We start from the raw sequence: 20,460 nt of genomic DNA, 5'->3' as shown, positions 1-20,460 counted from the left end.
CCCTGTCCCCAGCTCCCTGAGCCAGTTAAGCACAGCAGACAATGAACTGAGCTCTCATGCTTGCCCTGGTTTAGGTTGCTATTGCCTGGCAGCAGGGCTGTGGTTCCTGCTCTCAGTGGGCTCACAGATACAGCTGACCCTGGGAGCCAGCAGCCCAGCCCCAGCCAGCCTCTACCAGTCCTTCTGACTAGGGGGATTTAGTTTGAGCAGCCCAAGTTGACACTGAAAAAGAGGAAAACATTTCCTGTCTTGTTAATCCAATATTTGAATTATCGAGTTGGGCTTGGAGAGGAGCCTTATGTCTCTGCGGTGATAAGACCTCTCATGCTCTCACACCAGAGTTAACACTGCTCTAAAACAGGGGAAAGAACTGAAAGGGAAATGTCTCACCTGCTGTCCCAACAACATCAGGAGCCAGCACTGAGCTGTGCTCAACAGGGCATCCTTGGATGTGCCTCCAACCAGGGACTGCCCACGTACCAGAGCTCCTGGGGACATAAGAGACAGTGGCCCATATTGACCACTCTCACTGTCAGGCAGGGAGATGGAACTAACCCCCCTCTGCAGAGGGAAGCTCTGTGCAACATGTGAGCAAGTATCAGCTGCCTCTCTGTCCTAGAACTGTGAATGCATCTCAGCTGGGGCTGAGGTCAGAGTTGGTTCATGCTTTAAGGGAAAGTGGAGGAGGACGTCTCTGAATGGAGGCCATTCCTCAAATGCCCTTCACCTTCCAGCTTTGACTGCCAGGTGCAGCTGCCAGCATGGCATTGCTTCCGGAGAGGATGCCCAGGTCTGGGTTCCTGCTCCCTCAAAGGATGGAGGTGTGTGGCATGGGGGCAGCTGCATAGGGCATCTCTCCTCCCCGGAGCAGAGATTCATCAGACACATTGCTCTGAGCTGCCAGCAGCTTTCTGGTCGCAGCCTTGCTGCAGCACACACAGGCCAGGTGTCTGGGCTGGAGGATGCCTCCGAATTTTTGAGCATGTCTCCATGGGTGTTTGCTGGCTGCACACCAAGAACCCATGGCTGATCTTCCTACAAACTCCCGAGTAAAATTAGAACAAAAGTTCACTCCTCTCCCAAGGCAGCAGGAAATGCAAAGGGTGGGAAAAGGGAAAATCAGAGCAGATGAGGTCCTGTGCCCGCAGGCAGCCTCCCCACTGCCGCTGCCACCCCCGACCCTGGGCGGGGGGCTGGGTCCTTCCCCACCCCTGTGGCCAGCCCAGAGGGACTTCACTCTCAGCACTCTGTGCTGGGCTAGTGGTGCTTGGAGTGATGGATTCTGAACTCAGAGTGACGTATTCCCTCTGGAGGTTCAGGTCCTTGGTGGTTGGATGGGTTAAATGGCCCTGTCTAGCAGAGGGGGCTGGCTGGAGCTGTGACCACGTGCTGGGGTGCCCATCCATGTGCTCGTGTGGGTGATTGCACTGGGCAAAGGCTCTCCCTGTGTGTTTTTTTGAGGATGGGGCTCAACACAGGCCAATCTGAGTTTTTAGGCATTCCTGACCTGTGCTAGCTGGGAGCATCCACAGTGTGGCAGTGCCGGGGCAGTCCTGCCCCTGTGGTGCCCAGAGAGGGCAGCTCAGCAGCATTAGATTGCAGGAGTTTATTTTTACCCATCCCTGTTGCCAATGGGGACATGTCACATCTGTGGAGTTGATCAAAAGACATCCCGAGCACTGGTGTCAGCTGCTCCTTGTGATCTCAGCACCAGGATCTTTTCCCTTGAGGCATATCAAAAGGAGCAGGAGAATTTGACTGCTCTGCTATTTTTAATTGAACGCACACACGCACACACAGGGACACACGTATATCTATGTATGTATGGCTTTTCTAAAAATAAAAACCTTTGCCTGTGTTCCCATGGGAAGATTTGGGGAGAAGGGGGAGCCAAAGTTGTTGCAAGACTTTTTCTGGAGCAGGCACTAGAGCAGGGGGAGGAAGGAAGGGACAGGCCACAGCAGGTACGAGATACATCTGAAAGGCCAAAGGACATCTGATACCAGAGCAGTCCAGACTGCACCTGAGCAGAGGGGGAAGGAGAACAAGGGGAAGGCTTACATCTGTGCCCCCTAGAGCTGGCAGGGATGACATTGGGTTCCAAAGATTTTTGCAGGGCAGGTTAGGAAAGCCCCAGCCTTGGGGGGCCTGTCAGGAGTATCAGATCCTGGAGCCACTCAGGGGTGCCTGATATACTTTGTGGCACCACACTTGTGTAATCTACCTGGTCCACATTCCCTCCAGCATCAGGATGAAGGGAGGATGCTGGGGAGAGCATCCCCCACCATGGGACAGCTCCCAGGCCTCCACAGAGCTTGGGTTGGGGCAGTATCAGCAGCCCCAGCTGCTGTGACATGGCACTGACTCACCATTGGGCCATGCAAATGCTCTCCCCCCTGTCCTTGCCTGTGCTTTCCCTGTTTCTCACCTCTCCTGGGGCTGGTTGGGGTGGAAGGCAGGTGAGAAATGTAAAATGGGAGTGTGTGCACGAGGTGCCCTTTGGGGTGCCCTAAACACAGTGGGGAGCATGGTAGACAGGCTTCTCAGCCTGTGGGAACACAATCAATAATCCTAGATTATCCCAATTCGACAAAAAAAAGAAAAGAAAAGAGAAAGAGAGAAAAGCTGTATTTTCCATTCCTCCAGCTGTGTTTGAAATCCCTTTTCCTTCCCCTTGAGTGAAGGAGGAGACCCTTCCAGGGCGCTTCAGGAGGAGGAGCCCCGTGTTCCCCTGCCCATGCAGCCTTGCTCACATGCTCAGATGTTTGTCTGCTCCAAAATCCATTTGCTCTGTAAATAAACTTGCTTCCCTCACTGCCAGAAAACTCCCCCTGGGCAGCCAATGCCGGGAGGAGTCGCACCAGCCCTTTCCCCTGTGCGGTTGAACCTGGACACAGGGACAGAACCAGGCAGGGTCCAAATGCTGGCGCAGGCAGTGGGTGCCGGTGCCAGCCCTCACTCTGGGGGTGCTGGGTGAGCCATGGGGTTTTGTGGGAGGGCAGTGGCTGGAAGCCAGGCTGAAGCAGGGCAGGTGCCAGCTCTTTTCCGTGGTTGAATGGAGATTTTTAGCTCAGTTCCTAGAGCTTGTGTGCACCCAGACATCCATTCATTTCCATGCCATTTTCTCATCCTGTACAACACAGGGAGCAGGGTCTGGATTGCACTGGTGGTGCTGCTTCCCCAGAGGGACTGTCCCTGAGTGGTTCAATGCCATGTGGCAGGGACGGGAACAGGGTAGGGACCAAGTGTGAGGCCACTCACGGGAGCCTTGCCCTGTGCATTGCTGTCCCATGTGCACCCATGACTCTTGCCTTGGCCTCCAGCTAGATAACCTGGATGTCACCCTTAGGACACCAAAGGCAGGAATGGCTCCTAAGAGCTCCAGCAGCTGCTTTGTCTTTGCACAGCTTGGGTGGCTGTGCTCTGCCCTGAGCATCTGTTCACTGTGGGAGGTGAGGCTCTTCCAGTACAGATGCTGCTGTTCTGACTCCTGCCACAGCTGGGACACGAGATGGGGGTTTGATGGAAGTTGTGGGGGGTTCTCAGTAACCAGCAGTGCCAGTGCCAGGCTGTGCAAACCAGTCTGGCAGGTGCTCACCACGCTCTGCACTGCCGTGAAATTGCTCCTGGAGCGATGTGGGAAGAGGGTCTGAGAAACGGGCCTGAGCGGAGGTGGGAGCGCACCAGAAGGGCCATCTCCGCTGCTGCCCTCTGCTTCCTGTTGCCCTGGCACAGCAATGGGCTCACCCCCTTTCTCTTCTCTGCACAGTACGAGGTGTCTGGCGAGGAGCATCTCTACTCTGACTTCCCCGAGATCGATCTGTCTCAGCTGGATGCCAGCGACTTCGACTCGGCCAGCTGCTTCAGCGAGCTGCAGTGGTGCGGGGAGCACTCGGAGACAGACTCCAGCCAGTACAGCACCGATGACTCCGAGCTCTTCCAGGTACCCCCATCCTCCCGGCACAGGGCACCCGAGGATGGAGGCAGGGGGAGGAAGGAGGGAGGGAGGAGGGAACACGCACAACTATTAATATCTCCTCCCCAGCTGATTAGTGCTCCATTAATTTGTGCACCGGCTCTAAATGGGGCAAGCGGAGTAAGGCTAATGAGGAGGTGGAGGAGCAGAGGAGGCTGCTGAGCCAGCCCTCCTGTGATGTATTATTCACAGGGAATTACAGCCGGGGTGCAGTGCGTCCCGTTCGATTCCCGGAACGGCAGGATGTGCCAGGGCGGCAGTGCGGGGGTCTCAGCGCTGTGCTGTGGGGCAGCATTATTCCTTTCTCAGGAGCAGAAAGCAGCCCCACCTACGCTGGCTTCCCAGTTTTGGCAGCCCCCCCTGTTTGGGGCTCAGGTTCTTTTGGCAGAGGTGGCTGGTTTCTGTCCTTGGCTTTGTGCTGAGATAGATCCATGTGCCAGCATGGACTGAACGATGCAAGAGGTGCTGGGACAGAGGGTGCTCCTGGGCACAGGCAGGGCTGGTCCATAACACTCAGCACTGTTCCTGTCTCTCCCTGGAGAAGAGCTGAGCATCTCATGGAGCTGTGGGGCCAGGGCAGGGCTGTGAGCACTGCAGAGGCAGGTTTGGAGACAGGGAGCTGCAGAAGCTGCCTGGAGATCAGGCACTTTGCCTTTCTCACCTTTCCCAAAGCTCATGCCATGCCCTGGATGTGCCTATCCTTGGGACCTGGAGTTTCTCTGCCCTCCTGAGCAGCGCCCAGGTTCTTACCCCTCGGACAAGGAGGTTGTGACCCACTGGTGCCAGCTAGTCACGAATTCTGGGTTACATTTTGTGAGGGAGCAGGATTTATATTTAAACAAGGGAAAAAAAAACCCAAAAAGCCCCAATATTTTCTAACCTGGCCGTAATAACAACCCTGTGGCTTTTATGCTGTGCTGATGCTGTACTTGAAAATGGTCCAGTCCAGCTGAGGGACCTTCATCACGAGATGCATATTTTCCGCTGAACTTCCTGGGGAAAAGATAAACAGAAAAGAAATGCAAAAGACAGGCCCATTAGGAGCAGTGGAGGATGATGAAATGTATCCCACTGAACTTGTATGCACAGTGCTCTCGTGCCAATAACAGGAGGAAAAGAAACGGAGCCAAAAATGGAGCATCCTGCTGCCTTTCCCTGGAGCCTGCTCTAGTAACTGTGAGCAAGGTTAGGGCAGGGAACAAAAGATATTTAATTTTCAAACAAGATGAGAGAAACACAGGAGGGTGTGTGCAGGCAACAGTCCTGCTCGCGAGCCTGAATTTACCCTCGTGCTAATTTTATCACTGATGGTAGCCTGCTTCTTGTTGAACATGGTTTACATTCAGAGTGTGATGGAGTAGGACCAAAAAGAAGGAACTCCTGACTCACTCCAGCCATTCCTTAGCTTCTGCATCCTCTTTTGGGCTTCTGCAGTGTACTACCAGATTGGAAGGGAACTCAGGCTGTGTGGGACTGGGAGGACACTGGGAAGGCTGGAGGTGCATCAGCCAAGCCAAAGCCCAGATGGAAAGAGGGAGAGACCCAAGGGGTCGGGTCAGGGCAGCAAGAAGGGAGGAGGCAGGAGCAGCCCCTGGCCCTGACTGGCCCAGTGCAGCCCCAGACACTCACAAATCTCCCATCAGCATCCCCACATCATGCTGTTCACCCAAAAAATAGGTCAGGGGAGCTGTAGTGCAAGGCCCATCTTGCTCTGGGGGCTGTGCTCTGTGGACAAGGTCCCTTGCAGAGCACTGAGTGCAGCCAGCTTTAAGAGTGAGGGCTTAGAATCCCTGTTGAGCTGGAGGTGCCTGAATTTGGGGGCTTTCAGTGAAAACAAAACTCATACTGGTTGTTGTTACAAGCTGGAGTATTTTGCCAGCAGTGCAGCCCAGGATGAGCTTCCCCTGTGCCCTCCCAGGGGGCTGTGCCCTTTTGTCCACTGGGCAGCCCTGGGCTGAGCTTACAGCTCCTCACGTTTTCTCTGCCTTCCCTGTCAGGAGAGCTGCAGATTAACCAGCTGTGCCCTCTCAGGCATCCCCAGCCCCATGGAGGGCAGGGTGCTGTGCCTGCCCCCTCCCTGAGCTCCCATCCCAGCTGGGACAGCCTATGCTGGGGGCACAGGAGCATTTGGGCAAGGAGCCTTTTAATCACAGATCCTTTATCTTCTACTGTTTGCATGATGGTGGCGTGGAGACAAGTGTTGGGAGAGAAGATGCTCTGATTCATAATTTTCCTGCTGGGGGTGCAGGTGGACAGATTGATGCTCCTTTTCCAGTTGGGTCTCTCCTCCTCATCCCATCCTGGTGGTGTGCCAGGGAAGAGCTCTCACAGGTTGCTCCGTGGGGTCACTAGGAAGTAGGAGCTGGTCAGTGGGAGCTGGTGTGGCACTGCTGGTCCCTCTTCCCTCACCCAGCATCCCACAGACCCTCTGCCCAGCCTAACTCCCCCTCTCTTCTCTGCCTGCTCATTTCAGATAATAGACAGCGAGAACGAAGCGCTGCTGGCAGCCCTCACGGAGACATTGGATGATATACAGGGAGATGACATGGGCCTGGCTGCCTTCCGAACTATGGAAGAGGGGGACACGCTCAACCATGCCTACACCTCACCTGCCCCCTCCCCCAAACCCACCGCCCCGGTCATGGGGGGGCCGCCCCCGGCCCCCGAGTTTGATGAGCTGTCTCTAGTAAGAACCCACTTCCTACTGTTTAAGGTGGATTTGGATGAGCCCCTGATAAGCCGGCTGCATGGGTATGATAGGAAGCAAAGGTCTGAATTTTTTCATTCTAGGCTTAAAACTCTCTTTAACCGTCAATACCAAAGCATATACTTGTATTGTATACGTATACATGTTCTGCATCATTGCTGTCACCTCCATCACCATCCTCACGGGAACAAGCTGTGTGTATACAAATATATATATGAGCGGGGTGGGGGCGGGTGTCAAAGGGGTGGGGGCTGCTTTGGTAAGACCCACACTTGCTTTTAATTGGACATGCAGATGTGGGGCTGCCTGGGGGTCTCTCTGACTCATCCCAGCCCTGTGTCCATGGGCAACAGTGGCTGTTCCCACCCACCTCTGCCCTGGCCGAGCTCCCTGGTGCTCTCGCAAGAGGTACAGAGGAGCTTGGCCCGGGTGTCATCCTGTGCCCTCAACTTCCAGCAGGAGGGTTTGACCCTCCCTGTCCCTTCCACCAAAACTTTCCTCAGGGGCTGTGTGGCCTCCAGTCCCTACAGATCTGGTGACCAGAGTATCCCTCTTGGTTCTCTGCCATACTGGGGCTCCAGCCCCGCTCCCCATCCTGCCCAGGACTAACTGGCAGCATTTACTGCCACCCCGAGGGGATTCTCTGGGACATGGCACCCAGCCTGCTCTCTCCTGAGGCTCACAGTTCCCCCCAGGGACCCCTCAGCCTGATCCCGGGTCTCCCCAAAAACCCAGAAGGGGAGGAGTGACATCCAGTGGTGACAGCGTGCATTTCCACCGCCCACACCCCTGCGCAGGGGTATATATCACACACGATATGTATGTGTATATATAGGATGTATACGTTGCAGGGGTGGGGGGGAAAGGGTGCTGGTTGCTTCCACCAACAGGAGCTGCACACCTAAAGCCGTGGGTGCCCCGGTTGACACTTCCTAGCAGACCCTGACCTGGGCACCCCCTGTTTCTATCACCCCTGTACCCTCCCAGGGCTCTGTGCCCACCAGCCAGCACGGGAGCCCCAGATCTGTCTGCTCCGTGCAGTCCCCCGGTGCCTACGCAGTCGTCTTGCTGTTGAGCTGCTGTCGCCTTCGGTTGTTAGCGCGACATGGGTGGAATATGAAATGTTGTTGCTGGGTGTGGGGTTGGTGTTTTTCTTCCCCCTAAGCAAAACTGGGGTCGAGTAGAAGAAAAATGTTATGCTGACCTTGCCATCAGAAGGGGTGGCTCTGTGGGTGACCCAGGGAAAACCCCACTCCCGCCACACATGGGCTTTGGGGAGATCCTCGACAGGTCCCGCAGGGTTTTGCGTCTGCAAAATGCCTTGAAAGCTCATTAATGAGCCCAGGCCCTCTCTGGATGTTTCGGCTAAATGAGCCTTGCACGGGGACACAAGCGAGTTGTCCAAACCCGTCACTCATATCAGCACAAAGCCTCTGTCACCTAAGGGTGGAATTGATGGAATAAGAAGTTTGGATGCCACAGGAGCTCCTGTGTGTCTGACAGGAGTGGGGTTGCCCCTGGGAAGTAGATTCTCTCATGTCTGCACTTCCCCAACCTGCTTGAGGGTCCCTGGGGACATGGGTGAGTGCTGTAGAGACAGCTCTGACCCCCTCAGGGCTGCACATGGCCAGGCACCTGCCCCCACAGCCATGGTGGGGTGGGAAATTCCTCCCTGCCATAGATTTTTCCTGCCCCATTTTTGGGCACGCGTGAGCCAAGGGGCTGCAGCCCTGCCGGCGCTTTCTCTTGCCCTCACTGCGATGCCGACTCCTTTTCTTGCCACTTCTCTTTGCAGCTGAAGAAGTTGCTCCTCTCTCCATCGCACATGCCTCCGAGCTGTGAGGCTCAGCGGGACGGGAGTGCCCGGCGCCCGGGGACCCCAAAATCCCGACCAGCACGGCCCTGCACGAAGGTAATTCCTCATGGGCAGAGCTTGAGCCTGTGCAGCGCCCACCTCTCAGGAGCTGACCTAAAGAAAGGCACTGAAGGATGGTGTCAGGGAGCATGGGCAGCCTCTGAGCTGGGCAAGGGGCTGGGGACGGGCAGAGACCACCACCTGCGGTGTAAAGTAAAATATTCACAGGTATTTTCCCCAGAAATGCCAAGGCAGTGGAAAGGTTTCAGAAAGGTTTATTTTGGAGGCAAAGACACTAAAAACTTATAAATTAAATCTTTGCACCAGCAGTGAGAGCGTTGAGCCTGAGAAAGTAACTCCCCCTGATCTTTTCCAGGTTTCTTATCTCTGCTGGCCTCCCTCTCGCAGCCTCAAGAGAGGCACAGCCTGTAACATCCTGAGAGTTTATCTCTGCTCAGACCAGAGGGACACAGGAGGGAATGAAACACTTCCCCCATCCTTGAAAAAGGATTTTGTTCTTAGACAGAAGGTCTCCTTAAGCAACAATTTGCTCTAACTTTTCCTGTTACAAATACTTCCGAAAAGGGCATACCTATTCCTACATGTGGTGTTCCCATCCCTGTCTGCACTGGGCTGAGGAATGCCTCGATCTCATTTGGATCTCGTGTGGTTCAGCCTCTCCCAGCTTCCCCAGGTGCCCATTTGTCAAAGCCCTATGTGCTCCCTCATCCCCTTCTCTGCTGACTCTCAGCCCAAGCCAGGGGCCATGAGCCAGGAGAGCTGCATGCCATGCTGCAGAGCCCACCCCTCACTTAAGCTGATCTGAAACCCAGCAGAAGTTGCCATCAAAGATTTTTCTACTTTGCTAATGGTTATTGTGCAGTGCATTAGGCCTGGCAAATTAGATTGCCTGGGAAGAGCAGTAGATTCCTCCCTGGAAGGAGCATCATTGTGTGCAGTGCTTGGGGCAGGGGCCTGACCCCTGGACAGCTTGGGGTGTTTCTAAGCCGGAACTGGGAGGTTTGAGGATGTGGGTTGGCTCTGTCAACATGGAGGGCTTCTCTCCACATTCCAGGTACTTGTGTCAGGTCCTCTGGGGCTTGGGTCTGATTTTCTTCTCTCTCTTCTCCAAAGGTGGAGGGTTCCCGGGACAGGAGGGCGAGTGTCCCGCAGGCACAGAGCCGCAGCTGCACCGAACTGCACCGGCACCTCACCTCCACCACCCCCTGCTCCCAGACCAAAGCCCCCCAGACACCTGAGGAGTGCCCCAGCGGTGGCCACCACCCGTCCCCGGGCGACTGCGCCCATCACGAGGACGACAGCGACTCCAGCGAGGACTCGCTGAGCTCCGGCGACTCGGTGACGCCCCTCTCCTCAGCAGAGGACGGCTCCGGCAGCCAGTTCTCCTGCGAGGGGGAGATGCACTCCGTGGTGGAGCTCATCCGCTACATGCACACCTACTGCCTGCCGCCGCGGAAGCTGCCCGCCCGCGACGCCGCCGACGCCAAGCCCCAGCCCTGCAGCAGCCCCTTCAAGAGAGCCAAACCGGACTGTCCCGCCCAGCCGGGCCCCGCTGGCAGCGCCCAGAGCCGGCCAGGCTGTGCCTGGCAGGCAGCCGGGGGCTGCAAGAAGCCCGGAGCATCCTTCTCCATCCTGAAGGAGCTGCTGGCGCGGGACCTGCTGTGTGACGTGAGCAAGCCATACCGCCTGGGCAAGCCCGTGTACGCTGCCCTGGCACGGCCGCCCGGCTCCTGCTCCCCTGTGCCGCCCACCCGGGATGGGGAGGATGCCAGTGGGACTTGCACCTCCAGAGTGAAAACGGCACCGGAGAAGGGTGAGCCACGGCAGAGCCCTGGGGCTGAGGCAGAGGCACCGCGGGAGCTGTTTGGCCACGAGGACGATGGTGGGAAGCAAGAGGGCACCCCAGGCACAGCCGTGGGGAAGGTGGCCCGCAAGCAGGATAACACTGTTTACGCCGTCCGCCGGTCCAAGAGACTCAACCCCGAGCTCGGGCACTGGCTCTCCTTCCTTGATGAGCCACCCCCCGAGCCCTCCGTGCCCCTGGCCTGCAGAGAGTCTGCACCATGCCCGGTGCTGGAGGGCTTCTCTGCTGAAGAGCCTGCGGCTGAAGTGGAGGTGGGGGGCACAGCACCATCGGTGGAGCCCCAGCCCCTCTCCCTGGGTTCCCCAGTGGATGCTGAGGTGGGAATCGGGGCTGAGAGCCGGCGCTGTGCCCTCCTGGAGCAAACAGGTGAGGGGGCCGCGGGCTGTCACTCTGCTCAGCCCTCCCTTGTGCGTCCATGCTGCCTGTGCCATCCCTGCAGTGGCAAAGCCATACTGGCCAGGTGCTGGGCACTCAGCTGGCGGTAAAGCTGTGAGCAGCCCCAAGCACAGCCCCATGTCCTGGCTGGCTTTGTGGTCCCATGCATGGGGAGGGGGGGCCTGCTCTGGTTTTGGGATGCTGTTTCAATCCATGGGGGCCTTCTGCTCCTGTTTCCCCATCCTTGTATCGAGATGAAAGAGCTGGTGTAGTGCTCACACAGCAGGGACCAGGCAGCCCCATCCCTACAGGTCCCTCTTGCCCATGGGCTCACACTGTGCCTGAGCTCTAGGGTACAGCTGCAGCAGTGCCCTAAAACCACAGCTGTCTGCAAGTGCCTTATGAGCATGAATGGCTCAGCCCTGGCAGTGTGAACCCTCTCCCTCAGGTGGGCAAAGCCCCCAGTGCCCAGCCCCTGCCCACGTCAGGCGCTGCAGGGAGTACAGCTCCACTGGTAACCTGCTTCTCTCCTGCCTTTCAGAAACACCCAGGTGTCTCACGCTGTCCTTGGCACAAACGTAAGTGCACATGGGGTTGAAGGAACTATGCTGGGGCTGGGAAACCACCTTGGTTTGTGTAGCTGGGCCAAACCTCTGCTGCAAGCACGCAAAGCTGCTTTTGCAGAGCAGACTGAGCCACCCAGCTGGGCACAGGGCTGTGGGGAGCCACAGCCATCACTTGGGTACCAGGAGCCAGGAGAGCCCCAGGCTGAGGGCAGGGCATTTCTGTGTGTGCCCCACAGCGCTCGCTGGGACGGGGAGGGCACACTGCTCACCCCACTGCCCTCACACCCCTCCATCAGGCACTAGCCATAGTGGGAGAGCTCACTTGTAGGTATCATTTTCTCAGCTTCCCTTTGGGTTTTGGGACTATGATTCCCCTAAAAACTTCCTCCCTCCTGATTTTCTCCTCCAGTGACCCAGCCTTTGGGAAGAGAAACTTTGAGCCAATGCTGACCGTGGAGCTGTGTGGGACAGCAGGTAGGACAGGCTTTTAAGTTTTGGGTTTTGCAAAATTCCTCCATTTTGCAAAATGGGAGAGGGCAGGTTTACCCAAAATTCAGTCTGGAGTCATCAGCTCCAGCCTACCCACCCAAGGGAGCACATTCATCCTCTTCTCACTATGAACATGGGAGACACCCTGTCACATCTGAGCACTGTGAGCACCTCAGGGGAATGTGTTTGGGGTGGCAGGAGCTGGTCAGGGAGCCCCTGCATGAGCCAGGAGGGAAGGGAGAGTCCTCTGGTCCCTGCTGGGATCAGGCATCCTTCCTTTTCCCCAAGTGTCACTGGATGGATGAGGCTGTGGGGCTAGGCAGCCTCCTCCCCTGCAATACTGGTGCAACCCAGGCACTGGGGTGGGATAGGGCAGGATGGTGGGGGCAGAGCTGACTCTTGTCCTTTGTTTGGGGGCTCCAGGTCTCACACCACCCACCACTCCGCCATACAAGCCTGCTGAGGAGGACCTGTACAAGCCAGACATCCCTCAGGAGCCAGGGAAGGAGGAAGGGATGGCCCCCAGCCCTGGGGGTGCAGGGGACGTGGCAGCCTCCCAGAAAGCCCCCAGGAAGCACCCTGAGAGGACGGAGCTCTTCGCCCACCTGAGCCGAGCTGCCGCCGCACGCCCCACGCTCCCCGAGCAGCAGGGCCTGCTCAAGAGGCCCTTCTCCCGCTCCTTTGGGGACCACGACTACTGCCAGGTGCTCAAACCCGAGGCTGCCCTGCAGAGGAAGGTGCTCAAGTCGTGGGAGCCCACGAGCCAAGTGGAGACAGAGCACAAGAGGAGGGTCCCGGCTGCCCACTACCAGGGACTGGACCTCGGCAAGGAGGCAGGCGGCGAGATGCTGTGGAAGGAAGGCATCAAGCAGCTGAGAGACCAGGAGATCAGAGCCAGCTTAACAAAGCACTTTGGCTTCCTGGACAGTGCTCTCGATGACGAGGACATGGCTTTCTGCAAGACCCCTGAGTACGACACCGTCTTTGAAGACAGCTGCAGTGAGAGCGGCTCCCCTGTGGAGGAGGAGGAGGATGAGGAGGAAGAGGAGGAGGAGGAGGAGGAGGAGGAGGAGGAGCATGGCAACAACAAGCTGTGCCTGAGGAGAAACCCCCTTTCCAGGACCAGTTTGCATTACTGCTCTCGGAGCAGGTCCAGCTCGGGGTCTTCGTGCTGCCGGTCGCGATCACCTGCCAGCAGACGCACCTTTAGGTAGGGGGGCACGGGGACCTTGGGATCATTCTTGCCTGCTGTGTTTTTCCATGGTGCAGGGCAGCCCCAGTCCTCTCTGCTCTGCTGGCCCAAGTAGTAAAGATGCTAATTAATGAAAGAAAAGCTATAAAAATAATTGGTTCTACATCAGCCACTGCTGCAAACATCAGCCATGGCCAGAGGAAGCAGCAGCGGGGCGAAGCAGCCAGGGGTTTCTGTGGCTGACAGGGCATGGGCAGGCACCTGAGCCCAGCCTGGGAAGAGGTGAGTGCCTGTTCAAGACACCCTCTGGCATCTATCAGAAAAAAACTTTCCAGTGTCCTTTCCAGTGTTTCTAGATCCCCATTTCTCTTTGGCTGCCAGTGCACTGGAGTGTCCACCTGCTGCTGCAGCCACCACAAGCCTCGGCTTATCGCTGATGTTTGAAGCTTTCCCCACCAGCTTCCCCCATCCCAGGCTGATCTCCTCTCCCTTGCTTCCCAGGTGTGAGAACGGCGAGCAGTGTCAGGGCGGGAGCAGGCACCGGGGCCAGCTGGAGAAGAGACGGGAAAAGGCCATCGTAAGTGGGGGGACCCCACGCTAGGACAAAGCAATCCCCAGCCCTCAGTTCATCTCCCACTCCAGAAAAGCAGCAGTGGAGCCCATTAGCCCTGGCTTCAGCATCCCTTGGTGCAAGGCCAATGTTAAACAAGGACATGGGGGTGGAGGAGGGAGAGAAAAACCCAACCTGGAGCGGAAGCCACCAGCAATTGGCAACACATGGAGTCCTTGGCACAGAAATGCCCAGAGCATCCTACGCTGGTGCTTCAGCACACTTGGCATCGGCAGTTTGGGGGGTGAGCTGGGGAATCCCTGGAGCTGCTCAGCCGTTACAGATGTGGCCCTGCTGCATCCTCGTGCACCAGGAAACGAGTGTGTGCCCACGGGTGGGAGCTGGGAGAGGGGTGGGGATGTGGGACAGTAACTTGCTGCTCCGTACTGTTGTGCACACACAGTGCACTCACACACAGTGCACACACACACAGACACACACACACGTGTGCCACTTTGGCATTTTTTTCTGCAATGCAATTGGATTTTGCCCCTAGCAATTCTTGGGAATATTTCTCACATCTTTAGGAGAAGCTGAAAGAGCTGCAAAAATGCAGAGGAATTCTAAAAGAGAAGAAGGGGGTGTAGCTGCTCCAGCCTGACTATGGCTGTCCCTTGCAGCAGTGGTGTCCTGGGTCTGACACCCTGAGCTGGCTGGAGTGGAAAAAACCAGATCCTGGAGATGTCAGGCCATGCCCATGGCACTGTATCCCAGTGCTGGCTTACAGGGGCTCCTCAACAGCCCCACATTTCCAGTGCCCATCAGCATGGAGGTGTGAGGTCCTGGAGCTTGAAACCTTTCACTTGCTTTGCCAGGGGGAAGGCCGGGTTGTGTACATCAGAAACCTCTCCAGCAGCATGAGCTCCAGCGAACTGAAGAAACGCTTCGAGGTGTTTGGTGAAATCGTGGAGTGTCAGGTCCTGTCCAGGACTAACAGGTGAGTGGGCAGTGAGCTGTGGTCCAGGCAGCTACAGGCAGCCCCTCTCCCCAGGTGCCATCAGCACTGCCAGGAGGTGCCACACCAACCCCTCAGTCAGCTGAGCCTGTGGTCTTGGTGCTTTTGGCAAGGAGATGCGGTGTGTCCATGATCTAAGGGCATGGGGAGGTCTGCTGGGAGGGAGGGACAGCGGGATGGAGGGACAGGGGCACAGTGCTGGGCACAACTGTGTCAGCAGGGCTGTGGGGCCCATCACATCTTGAATTCTTTCTCTGGTTGCTCAGGGGGGATAAATACGGCTTTATCACCTACCGGTATTCAGAGCATGCCGCCTTATCTCTGAAGAACGGCCCCTCGCTAAGGAAGAGGAATGAGCCTTCCTTCCAGCTCAGCTCTGGTGGCCTTGGGCGCTTCTTCTGGACCAGATATGCTGACTTGGGTAAGAAAGCAGGAGTCTTATCAGCACAGAATGTAACAGCACTGCTGAGCCCTGGTCACACGAGGATCCCAGACATGTTTACAGCCTTCAGGAAAAGCCTACGGGCTTTCCTGTGGCTCACATAGCTGTTCTTAGCTCAGTCAGGTGGCTTGGGAAACTGGGGGAGAGAGAAGAGCAACTGGCGTGAGGCCCCAGGGTGTGTTGGCTGCAAAATGTAGCATCACACCCCAGGGCTGCTGGGTCTCAGCTGACCACAGCCCATCTCTGCTGCATTTCTGCACAGCCCTGGAGGCTTTCCAGCAGAAAACTCCCATCCCAGTTGTTAGAGAAAGCAGTCAGCAGCATTTCATTAGACCAGTAGGTGATCTGGGTGGTTTGCTGCTCCGCAGGAGAGATTCACCACACTGCACATGCACTTTTGAGCCAAACTGATGGCACTGAGATGTGCTGTGGTCGCATTAAGCCTTTCAGTGCTGTCTGAGCTTTGGCAAGGCCTCCTGCTTTACTCAGTGACCATGTCTCCCAGGGTCTCGCTGGACCATGTCCCTCTGTGGGGTGTAGGGCTGCTCTGCAGCTCAGGCTGCACAGCTTGACTTGTTCCTAAATTCCTGCTTGTCCTGGTACAGGACACATGAGACGCAGACCCCACAGACTGAAGTGAAATGCAACCATGCCATTCAAAAATATACACTTAACATTTTAAGATGCTGTTAAATTAGGCAGCCTTATTTCTGGCATGTACTGAATTCCCCAGGCTTTCCAGGGGCACTGGGTGTTCAGCTTCTGGCAGGGGTCTGGGAGCGAGGCAGGCAGGCATCCCCCTCCCCGTGACCTGTTTCAGCTCCTGCAAATTTGGCTGCATCGAGCAGATTTTTGCACACCTGGAAAACGAGGCCCAGCTGGGCCCTGCTGCAGCCCCTCTGCCCACAGCTCTTTCCAATGAGGGAGAGACAGCACCATCCCAATCCCTTGTGCCATCACTGCTGCATCCAGGCTGACTCTGTGGTAGCAGGGCAATGAGCAGTGCCCTACCGTGCCTCAGTTTCCATCCCCACCAGGCAGTGAGCACGCTGGTGCCCCACTCCCTGACCTGGCTGCCTTCTGTCCCTGCCATTCCCAGATTGCGGCACGGAGGAATCCTCCCCAGCTCCCGTGAAAAGCAAGTACGAGACCATGGATTTCGATAGCTTGCTGCAGGAGGCCCAGCTAAGCCTGCATCGGTAACAGCCTTAACCTTGGAGGAATACCTCAATACCTCAGTCAAGGCACTTCCAATATGTTTACGTTTTCAAAGAAATTATTCAGTCTATGGAAAGCGAGAGAGAGAGCGAGAGCACGCACGCGCGAGAGAGAGACTGCTGTCCCTTCTGATCGATGTTTACATTGAACAAAGCTGCTTCTGTCTGTGAGTCCCCATGGTGTTGATGTCTCACTGCCACACGTTAGTCCCTCCGCTTCTGACTGGTTGTTTTAGGGTGAGCCTAGGAGCCCCCCGGCCCCTCTCCCCCTCCCGGCCCTCCCCGTGCTCCCGCCGTGGAGTTGCAGCTGTGTTCACCATAACATTTTTTTGTCTGTAGTGTGTGATGATGAAATTGTTAATTGTGAATAGAATCAGGATTATAAACTAATTTTTAATAGAAGAAGAGAAAAAAAAAAGTATATACTTAAAAAAATGTATTTATGGCTCAGATGTACTGTAATTCAGATTTATTGTACCGCTTCCTTGATTTTTAACTATGCACTGTAATGAGGCACTTGCCACTCAGCAAATGGGGGGTCAGAGCAGAGTCCCAGAGCCGACATTCACCTGCCTCCCCCGCTGACAAACCAGGGTGCTCGGTGGTCGTGCTGGGGTCACCCACTTTGCTGTCAAAGCCATTCTTCTTGCTCATGTGGCCCGAGCCCCCCAGCAGCACCCAAATGCTGAGCTGGGTCCTGATGCTTGATTGAGCCAGGGCCAGACAGCTTTGCACGTGGGAAGGAGAGGGGTGGAAGAAAGATGCACTACTTGCAGCCAGCACTGCTCCAGCCCTCCGCTGCCTTTGGAGCCAGGAGGGAGGGGTCGGGGGGTTGGAGCCAGCCAGGCTTGAATCCAGCGGGTCCTGCTGGCACAGCCTGGGGGATGGGTATCTCTGGGTCAGTATGAGGGATGCGGCTTCTCTCCAGCCCCTCGGATGGCTGGGAGACCAGCCAGGCCAAATGGTTTGCTCTGCACTCACTTCCAGCCCCTGCAAACAAGCAGGGTGAGAAGACCCGCCTGTGATCCCCGCTGGGCAGCCAGGTCAAATTCCAGAGAGGTGGGAGGGGGCACAGCACCCATGCCGAGTGTCTGCCCACCCAGCACCCCCCCGCCCTCCACCCACTGCTTGATAAGCCATACACTTCCCAGCACCCACTCGGCACCCAGGATCCGTCCCCGTGCCCACCAGTGCCCCCCAGCACGTTTGCCTGCTCTGCCTCTGGCCAGGGGCCCTCAGAACTGGATTTAAGGAATGCTCAAGCATGAGATTTGCCTGCGGACTTGCCCTCCATCTCTGGGTGAGTTGGGATGGGGAGAGAGCCCACTTCTAGCTGGAGCAAACCCCACCATCAGCTGGCCAGAGGCACTGTTTCCTGAGGGAGTGGGAATCTCTCTGCTCCTCAAGCCATTTCCATTGTCTCCTTTTATTTTTCCTCCCCAGAGACCACTAGGGATTCAGCCATCCTATGTAGATAGAATATTATAGCCTTAACTCTGCCAATAGATAGATTAGAGTCTCCTGGGGTCTCCCCTCGACATGACTTAGGGGTTTTATTCTCATTTCCTGGCGTGGGTATGTTTCGTCTTGCAGGGAGAATGACCAAAACCTTTGAAACTGCACAAGGTTTGATGCCAAAAGCCTGAGCCCTGCTGGGATGGCCCCTGGCTCTGGGGCTGTGAGTGCAGCTGGTCTCTGGTGGGAGCAGGAATGCCGGCAGCGCTGACACCAGCACAGTTCCCTGGCTATTTCTTTCGGGAAAGCCGTGGTTCTGACAACAACCAGCCCGGCAGTGCGAGGGCCCAGAGGCCACCGCAGGGTCCCCAGTCAGCCACCAGTGACGATCACTGCCAGGGAACAGTCCTTGTGCCATTTCAGCCTCACAGTAAGGTTTGGTGTCTCTCCTGCCACAACCCCCCCCACTTCTCATCACACCTTAGTGAACACGAGCAGCTCTGGCCGAGACTGAGCATCTGCTATTGGCAATTGCCTCATTGTAGCTTTGCCTTTTTCTGTCCTAGTATTTCCTCACGATGATGATGTTTACATGTGATTGCTATAGAGCTTACGTAGAATGTATATAGCGACACATTTAGGGTGGGTAGTACTGTCCTGTGCTGTGCTGATGTTTTTCAGAAAACGATCAATCCAAAAAAAAAAAACCCAACAAAAAAACAAAAACAAAAACAAAATAGCTAAGTAAGTGGAATTCTTCCATCTCCCACTCAGCCAGGGGCACCCATGGCTGGGCCCCACTGGGGATGCATCAAGTGTGGTGGAGGGGAAGGGTTAGTGCAGAGTTGGGGGGGGGCTCCAGCCCACTCCTGGAGGATCACTCAGTCGCTTCCCAAGCACTGGTTTTGGTGTATCCAGATAAAAAATTTCACATTGTTTTCCTGCAGCTGGGCACCCCAGGTTGGCCCACAGCCCCTGCCTGTGCCCAGCTGCTGGATCCTGAGAGCAGTGCCTGGGAAGGGGAGGGCTGGTCCTGCACAGAGCTGATCAGTACTGCAGTCGTAGGGTAGGAAGAGATGCAATAAGTGGTCTTCGAGGTGCCTGAAGCCTATAAGTGGGGTTGGGTTTTCTTTTCTTTGGGTTTTTACTTTTTTTTTTTCCCCCATTAAATTGGGATGGTTTGTTTTCCCTCCTCCCCAAGAAATTTTTTCCAGATCTTATGCACTATGCTTAGAGCCTCATGGGCTGTGTGCTGCATGTCCTGGGGACGTGTGCTGCCTGCCCCAGTGGCTTCCTCCAAATTTTAGGATTGGGTGAGAGTGGAGAGAGCAGCTCTTCTGGGTTTAGAGTCCCTCATGCAGGGTTTGTGGTAAAAAACAAGTTTCCACTTCATTTTTTTTTTTCTGGGGGGAGGGTTCTTTTTACTATAAAGGTGTCTTTAACTCACAGTGCTCGAGTCTGCACAGGGGCAGGAAGGTGGGCTCGGGCACAGGGGCAGGTGTGAGCTCCCTCCCTTAGCAGCCTGTGACTGTTTTAGATGCTGACAGGGAAGTGGGGCAGGAGCAAAGCAATGCCTGGGCACTGTGTGGGGGGAGGCAGACAGTGCTACCAGGAAAGCCAGGAGCTGCCAGGGAGTGGGGATCCCCCTTGCTCCAAACATTGCCTTTATGTCCCACCCAGCCTGTGGCATCAATTTGGGTGCCCTGGGGCGGGTGCAGCTCAGAGCTGGGCACTCCAAAAAGGGAACCCTCACACCCCAGCTCCCTGCGAGGGGGCCGTGGGACAGGTGGGAATGCAGCTTCAGAGAGAAACTGGGAGCAAAAGGGTTTACTTCGGTAGGCAATAAGTCAGGAGGAGATTTATTTTTTTAAAAATATGTAATTATAGAATGTCCCCCAGTCACTTCCTGTGGGTGCTGTGGGGAAATGCTGAATGTGACGAGTTTCATGATGAAATGCCCCTTTGCTTGTTTTGCACAGGTTTGCCCCAGAAAAGCTCGTTGTTCAGGGTGGAATGCTGGGTTCCTGGCTGGAATCCAGTGGGTCCCTGAGGCTCCGCAGGAAGGAGCAAATGTTTCTGAGTGTGTGGGCTGAATGCAGAGGACAATCCCAGGTTTTAGGTTCAGTGCTGCCCCAAAGAAAATGTTTCTCCCGATTCCTCAGCGCAGCTGGCTGGGCTGCACATCTTGAATGAAGCAGCAGCTCAGTCACCACGTTACAGTCCTGTCTGATTTCAGCTCTGGTCCATGCAAAGGAGTATTGCAATTGCAGATCAACACGGTTTTATCCTTTCTTTTTGTTTTCTTTTCCCTCTTCCTGGAGGTATGCTGAATCCTAAGATACATCAGTGTTCGAAGCTGAACCTGACACCCTTTCTGTTCTAAGCATCGTAGTCCATCCCCGACAATCTCAAGCAATATAGAGCCAAACGCAGCCTTGGGGTTTCATTCCTCTTCCCTCACCCTCCCTGGGGTCAGGGGCAGCAGCAGCAGCTTGGCTGCAACACAGAGTCGGGGAGGGAGAGTGTATGCATGCGAGAAACAGAACAGTTAAATTGATGCATTTCTTGAGAAAGGTGTAAGAATTTCACCTAAAAAGGGGCACATCTGCTTTGTTATTTATGGAAAAAAAAAAAAAAGCTAAACTCTGTCTTTTTCTTCCTTTTTTTTCCTGTTTTTAAGTAAAAGGACACTTCTCATAATTATTTGGGGCCAATTCTGCCTCTCTTGCTCATGAT

The 20,460-nt window shown here is 55.7% G+C and overlaps 1 protein-coding gene across 2 annotated transcripts in view; it reads left to right on the top strand.

The window, feature by feature from the left end:
* The window catches only part of PPARGC1B (PPARG coactivator 1 beta), a 48,122-nt gene extending 27,777 nt beyond the window's left edge, over positions 1-20,345 (top strand). Inside the window, exons 2-12 of one of the 2 annotated variants that reach the window (XM_050312244.1) lie at positions 3,770-3,943; positions 6,450-6,662; positions 8,479-8,595; positions 9,673-10,789; positions 11,340-11,376; positions 11,774-11,838; positions 12,277-13,063; positions 13,547-13,622; positions 14,471-14,592; positions 14,877-15,031; positions 16,152-20,345. In XM_050312244.1, coding sequence (XP_050168201.1) covers positions 3,770-3,943; positions 6,450-6,662; positions 8,479-8,595; positions 9,673-10,789; positions 11,340-11,376; positions 11,774-11,838; positions 12,277-13,063; positions 13,547-13,622; positions 14,471-14,592; positions 14,877-15,031; positions 16,152-16,255 — 2,967 coding nt within the window. In that variant the 3' untranslated portion in view covers positions 16,256-20,345. Of the gene's footprint in view, positions 1-3,769; positions 3,944-6,449; positions 6,746-8,478; positions 8,596-9,672; positions 10,790-11,339; positions 11,377-11,773; positions 11,839-12,276; positions 13,064-13,546; positions 13,623-14,470; positions 14,593-14,876; positions 15,032-16,151 lie in introns of those variants that run through there. The other variant, XM_050312245.1, reaches the window with a different exon arrangement.
* Positions 20,346-20,460: the final 115 nt, after the last annotated feature.

The sequence above is a fragment of the Myiozetetes cayanensis genome, unplaced genomic scaffold (genome assembly GCF_022539395.1).
Source record: "Myiozetetes cayanensis isolate MyiCay16 unplaced genomic scaffold, myiCay2020 scf17, whole genome shotgun sequence".
Lineage (NCBI taxonomy): Eukaryota > Metazoa > Chordata > Aves > Passeriformes > Tyrannidae > Myiozetetes > Myiozetetes cayanensis.
This window is presented reverse-complemented; position numbering and strand designations above follow the sequence as displayed.